This window comes from Carassius auratus, chromosome 32 (genome assembly GCF_003368295.1).
Source record: "Carassius auratus strain Wakin chromosome 32, ASM336829v1, whole genome shotgun sequence".
Lineage (NCBI taxonomy): Eukaryota > Metazoa > Chordata > Actinopteri > Cypriniformes > Cyprinidae > Carassius > Carassius auratus.
In genome coordinates this window covers 17,754,400-17,764,281 of record NC_039274.1, presented here as the reverse complement: position 1 = coordinate 17,764,281, position 9,882 = coordinate 17,754,400, and the positions used below count along the sequence as shown (strand labels likewise).

The following is a 9,882-nucleotide window of genomic DNA, read 5'->3' as shown; positions in this document are numbered from 1 at the left end:
ACATGCAATGTGTTACGCTCAACACTGGACGTATTGCAGATATATACAGGTGCATCTCAATAAATTAGAATGTCGTGGAAAAGTTCATTTATTTCAGTACTGTATTTTTCGGACTATAAGTAGCACCTGAATATAAGTCGCATCAGTCCAAAAATAAGTCATGATGAGGAAAAAAAACATGTATAAGTCACACTGGACTATAAGTCACATTTATTTAGAACCAAGAACCCAGAGAAAACATTACCATCTACAGCCGCGTGAGGGCGTTCTACACTGCTCAGTGGTAGACTACAGGAGCACTGAGCAGCATAGAGCGCCATCTCGTGGCTGTAGACGGTAATGTTTCCTCTTGGTTCATTTCTCTTGGTTCATGTCAAATTAATTTTGATAAATAAGTCGCACTTGACTATACAGTATTGTTCAAAATAATAGCAGTACAATGTGACTAACCAGAATAATCAAGGTTTTTCGTATATTTTTTTATTGCTACGTGGCAAACAAGTTACCAGTAGGTTCAGTAGATTCTCAGAAAACAAATGAGACCCAGCATTCATGATATGCACGCTCTTAAGGCTGTGCAATTGGGCAATTAGTTGAATTAGTTGAAAGGGGTGTGTTCAAAAAAATAGCAGTGTGGCATTCAATCACTGAGGTCATCAATTTTGTGAAGAAACAGGTGTGAATCAGGTGGCCCCTATTTAAGGATGAAGCCAACACTTGTTGAACATGCATTTGAAAGCTGAGGAAAATGGGTCGTTCAAGACATTGTTCAGAAGAACAGCGTACTTTGATTAAAAAGTTGATTAGAGAGGGGAAAACCTATAAAGAGGTGCAAAAAATGATAGGCTGTTCAGCTAAAATGATCTCCAATGCCTTAAAATGGAGAGCAAAACCAGAGAGACGTGGAAGAAAACGGAAGACAACCATCAAAATGGATAGAAGAATAACCAGAATGGCAAAGGCTCAGCCAATGATCACCTCCAGGATGATCAAAGACAGTCTGGAGTTACCTGTAAGTACTGTGACAGTTAGAAGACGTCTGTGTGAAGCTAATCTATTTTCAAGAATCCCCCGCAAAGTCCCTCTGTTAAAAAAAGGCATGTGCAGAAGAGGTTACAATTTGCCAAAGAACACATCAACTGGCCTAAAGAGAAACGGAGGAACATTTTGTGGACTGATGAGAGTAAAATTGTTCTTTTTGGGTCCAAGGGCCACAGGCAGTTTGTGAGACGACCCCCAAACTCTGAATTCAAGCCACAGTACACAGTGAAGACAGTGAAGCATGGAGGTGCAAGCATCATGATATGGGCATGTTTCTCCTACTATGGTGTTGGGCCTATTTATCGCATACCAGGGATCATGGATCAGTTTGCATATGTTAAAATACTTGAAGAGGTCATGTTGCCCTATGCTGAAGAGGACATGCCCTTGAAATGGTTGTTTCAACAAGACAATGACCCAAAACACACTAGTAAACGGGCAAAGTCTTGGTTCCAAACCAACAAAATTAATGTTATGGAGTGGCCAGCCCAATCTCCAGACCTTAATCCAATTGAGAACTTGTGGGGTGATATCAAAAATGCTGTTTCTGAAGCAAAACCAAGAAATGTGAATGAATTGTGGAATGTTGTTAAAGAATCATGGAGTGGAATAACAGCTGAGAGGTGCCACAAGTTGGTTGACTCCATGCCACACAGATGTCAAGCAGTTTTAAAAAACTGTGGTCATACAACTAAATATTAGTTTAGTGATTCACAGGATTGCTAAATCCCAGAAAAAAAAAATGTTTGTACAAAATAGTTTTGAGTTTGTACAGTCAAAGGTAGACACTGCTATTTTTTTGAACACACCCCTTTCAACTAATTGCCCAATTGCACAGCCTTAAGAGCGTGCATATCATGAATGCTGGGTCTTGTTTGTTTTCTGACAATCTACTGAACCTACTGGTAACTTGTTTGCCACGTAGCAATAAAAAATATACTAAAAACCTTGATTATTCTGGTTAGTCACATTGTACTGCTATTATTTTGAACAATACTGTAAGTCGCAGGACCAGCCAAACTATGAACAAAAGTGCGACTTATAGTCCGGAAAATACGGTAATTCAACTCAAATTGTGAAACTCATGTATTAAATGAATTCAATGCACACCGACTGAAGTAGTTTACATCTTTTTTTAATTATTATTATGATTTTGGTTCACATTTAACAAAAACCCACCAATTAGAATATGGTGATGTGTCAATCAGCGAATCAACTCAAAACACCTTCTTGAGTCTTCAAGATGGTCTCTTAGTTTGGTTCACTCGGCTACACAATCATGGGGAAGACTGCTGATCTGACAGTTGTCCTGAAGACAATCACTGACACCCTTCACAAGGAGCGTAAGACACAAACATTCATTGCCAGAGAAGCTGGCTGTTCACAGAGTGCTGTATCCAAGCATGTTAACAGAAGAAAAAGATGCACAACCAACCGAGAGAACTGCAGCCTTATGATGATTGTCAAGCAAAATCTTTTCAAGAATTTGAGTGACCTTCACAAGGAATGGACTGAGGCTGGGATCAATGCATCAAGAGCCACCACACACAGACGTGTGAAGGAATTTGCTGAACCACAGACAACATCAGAGGTGTCTTACCTGGGCTAAGGAGAATAAGACCTGGACTGCTGACCAATGCCAATGGTCCAATGTCTTCTTTTCAGATGAGAGCAAGTTTTGTATTTCATTTGGAAACCAAGGTCCTAGAGTCTGGAGGAAGGGTGGAGAAGCTCAAAGCCCAAGTCGCTTGAAGTCCAGTGTTAAGTTTCACAGTCTGTGATGATTTGGGGTGCAATGTCATCTGCTGGTGATGGTCCATTGTGTTTTTTGAAAACCAAAGTCACTGCACCCGTTTACCAAAAAATTTTGGAGCACTTCATGCTTCCTTCTGCTGACCAGCTTTCTGAAGATGCTGATTTCATTTTCCAGCAGGATTTGGCACCTGTCCACACTGACAAAAGCCATGGTGTTGGTGTGCTTGACTGGCCAGCAAACTCACCAGACCTGAACCCCAGAGAGAATCTGCATGACATTCTAAACGTTTAATGTGAAAACACTTAAAGCGCCTTTAAAACAAAGATCAAATTCAATCCACAGCTTTTTAATGATGCGTATAGGGCCTACTTTATAAAGGCAAGCAGATGAGCTTGGAATATGAACGCAATGCGCTAAATGGTTAAGTATTTTCTTTATAACGGTTTGCTATGGGAAAACATATAATGTTAAACTTTGCACACTGCATTTCTATTCTGGGTTCATTTGCCTTCCTTTCTGCAAAGAATACATAATAAGTTGGATACTGAATTTTTGCCCTTTAAATATCACAGTCTTACTACATTACTACTTAATGCAAACATTGTAAATATAACTGGCGGTCAGTCAGATTTTTCTTGGACTTTTTGACATGCATGGAATGAGTTTGCTGACTCAAATTAGATTTGAGTGACTTAAAGGCTGAAAGACCACTGTGGTGTATGTATCATCTGCTGGCTTCGAGAAAATCTGTTTGGCGAGAACTTCAAATGAACAAAGTGTTTATCCTGCTGTATAAGTTATACCAAGCATACCGCAGTAAATTGCTGCAACACTTATTTCCTGACACTTCAGGCGAGTATTATGCTCTAGTTCACGCCAAGATTCTGTCAGACAGCATATCAACAGTATCAAATATTTTAGCAGAAGGAAACTGCTGCGAGTTTGGGAAATGTTACCTCAACGGCACTGGATGTTTCATTAATGTCTATTCCTGTATAATTTTAATACTTATTGGACAACTGTTCTAACAATGGTCTGTTATAATTTTGTTAAAAATTAGCACTTTTGATATAAGAGACATCAATTCTGTAATAAACATATAGTTCTTCAATTCTATAGTAAATTAATATTCTAGGTTTCCACAATTTGGCCTAGGTACTATTCATGTCAAGATAAAGTGGCTCCAGCAGTTGCGCATGTATTTGATAGATTTATCAAAACACTGTTTCATAAAACCACTGCAGAAATGGTAATTCATTAATAATTGGCAAGCTATAAAAAAAAATGTGTCATCCTTTCCATGACTTGGCGTTTATGATAAATATCCTTTTCCTAAGAACACAGTTCAACCTTTCAGTCATCATCACCTTCGTTATGTTCTTGACTCTTTTATTAAATTCACCTTTTTAACCAAGATAATTACAAAAATTTAATGATATTGACATTTTAGGAGACACAATTATTATTTGTGGCTCTGTGTTTGAAACCAATAAACAAAACAAGCATGCAATGATATTTCTTTTGACTTAAATGCTTTTTCCCCCTTTCTCTTCAAGACTAATTTCTTACAAGACTAATTAAATCGCTTTTTTACTCTGGATTTACAACATGTATTTTGATGGCATCTGCTGGAGGATTCCTCAAACTGCAAATGCAGTTTAGACTTTGTGAAAACAAAAGATGCAATTCTCAGACGTGATGCACAATACACTTTTTTTGCACAGTCGCACACAAAAACACATGCAGTTTAATGAGTACATTTTGAATATATGTATGAAGTATTATCAGCTACTATATATTAAATATCTGAAACTCTAAGAAAATGTTTGCAGTTGATTATAAAATGCTTTATTTGCCTTTATTTCCTTGGCAATATGCCATGACAAATTTAGTCTTAATTGGATTACCATATACAGCATAATCACAGAACTACAGTATATTAATATTGTCAAATGTATTGTATTTTTACAGTTTACCTGAAAGCATTCTACTGTAGCAACTGTGAGTTTGTTTAATATCACTGAGCCCATTGTAACCCAGGTCTGCTTCTTTCTGCTATAACCTGGGTTACACAATATATTCTTAAACACCTAATCCTAAAATACTGTATGCTAGTGAAACCCAAATCTGGGCTGTGGTTCAAACACAGCCCCTACAAGTTTAGCAGTGTTGCCCACCTTTCTTCTTTTAGGAATGTTTAAATTGTGCAGATATAGAACAAATTACATATATTTAATTTGTAAAATAAGTCCAAATTATAATACAGAAGCTATTGCAATTCATTAGCTTTTCATTAATCACAGCATTAGAACATGCAAATACAGTAAGTGTATGTGCATATATGGAGTTTGTTGGTAAATATACATTTAAAAGCATGTGTCATTGCTTAGTATGGTTTTTATAATTATATTCATTGGCACCTGCTTGTAAAAGTCATTACAGACTGTGTATAAAAGAGCAATGATTTCGGTTGATTATTGTGACCTTCTGACACTTAATGCACATTTAATGCACACTTTCTGTACATGCATTAAGGAATTGTCTCTTAACTCATCATGCTTTCGGGGTTTGAATTCGTTTTTCCTTGTGGAGCTTTTTCTTTTTACCTATTGTTCGCGTATTTTTAAGTGTCCTTGCACCTGATTTAGCTATGGTCAATTGTTTGGACTGAGTGGCCTTTTGCACTGAGAGTAATTTAGTTTTAGATAAGGTTGAGGGGGAGTGAGTGACACTTGCTTTTGGGGTTCTCTGGGTGCTTTGAAGAGTAGTTTCCATTTTGAACTTCTGAGTTACCATTTTCTTTACTTTGGATGCCTTCCTTTGGGAAACGAGTGACTTCTTTCTTTCTTTTCGATTTCCATTTGTTTGTAGTTTCTTCCTTTTTTCAATTTGGCTCACCAACTTTTGACTTGGCTGAAATGTTTCCCCTGTTGCATAGTACACTGGAGGGCAGGTTTTATGGTCTTTTGTCAGTTGAATTCGTTTAGGTTTAGAGATTCTTTGTTTGCCGCTGTGTGAGCGTTTGATTGGCACTTCATTGCATGAAAGGCCAGGGGTGCCGCTGTTCTCATGAGTCAGAGCGGTAGAAATGTACGGTGTTGAATCTTTCCATACTGCCACAGGTGCTGTCTGGACCACTGTGCACCTGCAGGAAGAGATCGAAAAGCACAAGTGTATCTCTGGACTAGAGGCCAGTAGACATAACAAAACACATTGCTGACAACATTTTTATCAGATAGGATTCACTACGAAAAGATTATAATGAACAAGTTCCACGGTGAATGGGAAATAGATAAGGTAATGGTTTTCAAGCAGCACATACAACTTGGGACATTCTGCCAGAAAAAAACATGACCCTGCTCATGTTCAGACTGTTGTGAGTTTGATTGTTAGTACATTCTTACAAAAATGTAACCCCTGCATGTTTTATTTAAAGCGATTTCTCCGCAGGACTCAACACCACTTGCTCGAGGTGAGCTATAGCCTTGACATGTCTTGTTTTATTTTGTGCACTGCAACTTGAGACTTGACTCCAGGATTTATTTATTTAGGTAACATACTGCCTCTGAAACACAACCTACCAGCAGCAATACAACTCAATACCGTGATTATCATGTCCAAACAAATATATGCAAACCTCTAAGACATGTAAGACAAGTAGGACAATGAATGTAGTAAAATACAGGATGCACGGTTAATACTTGAACCAGCTGAAAACTAAACACTTTTATATAGTGGGCTTCATTCTGTAAATGTTGAAAACACATGGTTTATGACTATGAGCACAATACTTTATAGTGATGTCATGCAATTCTATGGAACAAACTGATGTAAATGTTTCATATTATCTGGATTATATAATTATATACAATTATGATGCAAACAGAAAAAAAAAGCATGAAGCATAATTTCTGGAATGCATGCTTTAATTTAGTGCACTCACAGTCCAAACCAGTTGTACTGTGTGCATTTCTTCCTTTGGATCAGCTCAAAGCAGCGGAGCTTCAGGACGTCGAAGAAACTGTAGCCCACCATGTTGGAGATGGTGTCATTACCATTGAGAAGGCATCGTTTAAATCTAAAAAACAGACCAGACGGGAAGATAAGACAGAAATAAATATGATTCGCATGATAGTGTCACAATTAGAAATGTACAGTGCTTTTGTGTCTCAATGTGAGCTAAACCTTCCATTAAACACAGTGTATTTGCTTTCTTACACATTGAATTAAATCTGTTACCGCAACTGAAACAAGTGCATTGTTGCAAGTAAAATAAATCAATAAAAGTTCTGCTGACATTTCACATATCGGTCTTTACCAAGCGTAATATTATGTGCAGTTTAAACTGAAATTTCTAAAGTTGTAACAATGCAATAAAACTATCTTGATAACTTAGAAATTTCGCAGTCAATGTTTTTTTTTTCTTTCAGTAAATGGAAAGACATGTTAGTGTTTAATGCTGTTATCTAACATGTACTTTGTTGTTCGAACATAATTTCATTATACATTGTCATAACTCAAATAGACTGTTGCAGACATGATAAATGTATAAATGTCATGCATTCTCACTGAAATGTGGGCAAATATATTCTTTATATTCTTTATCTCTAACAAGAAACAGTATAATGCTCTTAAGGGCCATACGGGTGATGAGTTCTGACTCTGCAGAGTCTCCCCTGAGGTCCTGAAGATGCCTCTCATGTGCTCACCTGCGGTCACAGTCACAGTGAGAGAGAGTGAACAGAGAGGGGTTGAACACGCCGAAGTCCACAGAGAACGAGCGGATGATGAGTTCACAGTGATCATGATCTCGACAGCATCGATCTGCATGCACAAACATACCTGAGACAACAACATGAAAAGAATTACAAATATTGATTCATTACAATTCTGTAATATTATTATTATTATTATACAAATTGTCAATGTAATTGCACATGCAAAGCACAGTGGGATATTTTGCACACAAACCACAGTTCTTGACCTGTGTGACACACTCCGTCATCAAACTGATTTACTCACTGTACTTTTCAGGTTATGTTGCAGGACCTCCCACATCTTTTTCTGAACACACATACTGTACATTCACAGATTTCCACCACGCCTATACGCACACTTTGGCATGAAAATTACATTTTGATTTATATCTCTGGAAAGTATAGCAAATAACAAAAATAAAGACGGATATTGCTATAAATTAAGTTTGTAATTTCTGTCTTATTGTTGACCTTTATTTTCATTTTCACGCTTTCCAACATGTTAGTGTTAAATGCTGTTATATTTGACATTTAAAATAGTTTCTATATAATTACACACACACACACACACACACATATGTGTATATATATATATATATATATATATATATATATATATATATATATATATATATATATATATATATATATAGCAATAGCCTTATATTTCTGCATGTGCCTGCGACATTTGAATATTAAAAGATTGATGGGTGCATGACTGTTTCCAGCATGGTTTATTTCGTACCGGTTTGAACAGCAAAATTACTTGACTAATTGAGTTTATACATGGACAACATGTTCATCTTTGAAAAGGAATACACCAAATGATAACTGTGGTGAACTGACCAATGGCAGCTCGCCGATGGATGCACACCTACCCAGCTGTTCATAGTCATTGGCGCTGGTGCCACGTCCACACCAAAGTGTTCCCGGGAAAACCCACGCGCGTTTTTGGCGACTTTTTGCTCTTGAATCCATCTGCTGGCCTTGATATATGTCTTCTTTGTGCAAAGCGGAATTGATATGCATGTTCATATCACACAGATTGGCATCCTCCAGCAGCGCGCGTAGGTTGAAGTGCATTGGTTCATCGTCCCGCGCGCGCTCGTGACGGCAGAGTGACCGATAACGCGTGACCAGTGTCCCGTCGCTGCTCCTCAAACAACCTTCGAGACGTTTCTCTGAAGTCCACTTGCTCCAGTAAAAGAGAGGAGATGCTGAAGTGTCCGGTGAGTGGATGAGAAAGCTCACCTGAGAACTCCTCTGTTCTGAATTGATGAGGATGCAAAAGGGTGCAGGTTTCTGAACTGTTACCGCACTGCAACAGCATAGTACCACTACTAAAAGACTAACAGCAAGAAACAGACTTCCGATCCGCGTATCTTGGAGATGTAGTGACATTGCTGCAGAGATAAACCCCATCTAGTCTGTTTCAGTCCATGCACGAATGATCTGTCAAATGAAAATGTCATTTCTGTTAGCTGCATGTTAAAACTTGTTACTGGGCTATAGCTGAAATGACATGAGTCACATGACTCGAAATCATCCAAACTCTGTTTTTACCGAGGGATCGCAATGAACCGATAAAATCAATCAAAAAGCCCTTGAAACCACAATTTAAAATGATGTTGACGCATTGTTTCACTTCTTCTTTACAGCAGACTTCTAAATAACTATACTCTAAAAAGCAGTTAATTACTAGCTAGCCTATATCTTCAACAGTGTAATTACATTATTCTTAAAGTATTGCATTGGCTACTTATTACTAATTATTTACTCAATCTCATATTTAACCTCGACAATACAAGGCTAGACATGAACCTAAGAGTACTCCTTAGTCTTTTACTTTTTCAAGGGACAAGTAATTAAATAGCAGTAAATCATTACTTATTTATGCATTACACTTTACATTACAACGCAGCACATGATATTAGTAACAAAATGTGTTATGTTGCCAGGTTTTATAATCAACTTGGACCTTTTTTGTTGGCTTTTATTGTTTATTTATTGGGTGATTTATTTCCAGAAGACAGTATGTTGGTAGTGATGAAGTATGACCACTTCGTGCTATTTTACAGGACTTCTTTGTTTTTGTTTTTTTACAGATGATGTTTCTCTCACATCTGGCGGGCACTGTATATGGCAAGCTGCATTATCATTTAAAGCTTTGGTTTGACTATTCATAATTATATTTTAGTTAGTCACTATTGAATTATTATGAGTTGCAATCCTAATTTGAATAAATAGATTTTGACTAGTTGGTCTCTCTATTGTGAAAATCATGGTATTATGGAATATACAATTCATTGACACATGGCACAAAATGAC

At 37.3% G+C, this 9,882-nt stretch overlaps 1 protein-coding gene across 1 annotated transcript; it reads right to left on the bottom strand.

The window, feature by feature from the left end:
* Positions 1 to 5,218: 5,218 nt before the first annotated feature.
* On the bottom strand, positions 5,219 to 8,959 carry LOC113052502 (group 3 secretory phospholipase A2-like). Its single transcript, XM_026216917.1, has 4 exons — positions 8,433 to 8,959; positions 7,507 to 7,639; positions 6,741 to 6,875; positions 5,219 to 5,942 (listed from the first exon to the last, which is right to left on the bottom strand). Exons 1-4 carry the CDS (start codon positions 8,953 to 8,955, stop codon positions 5,351 to 5,353), a joined length of 1,383 nt encoding a protein of 460 aa, XP_026072702.1. The 5' UTR covers positions 8,956 to 8,959; the 3' UTR covers positions 5,219 to 5,350.
* Between the last annotated feature and the right edge of the window lie 923 nt (positions 8,960 to 9,882).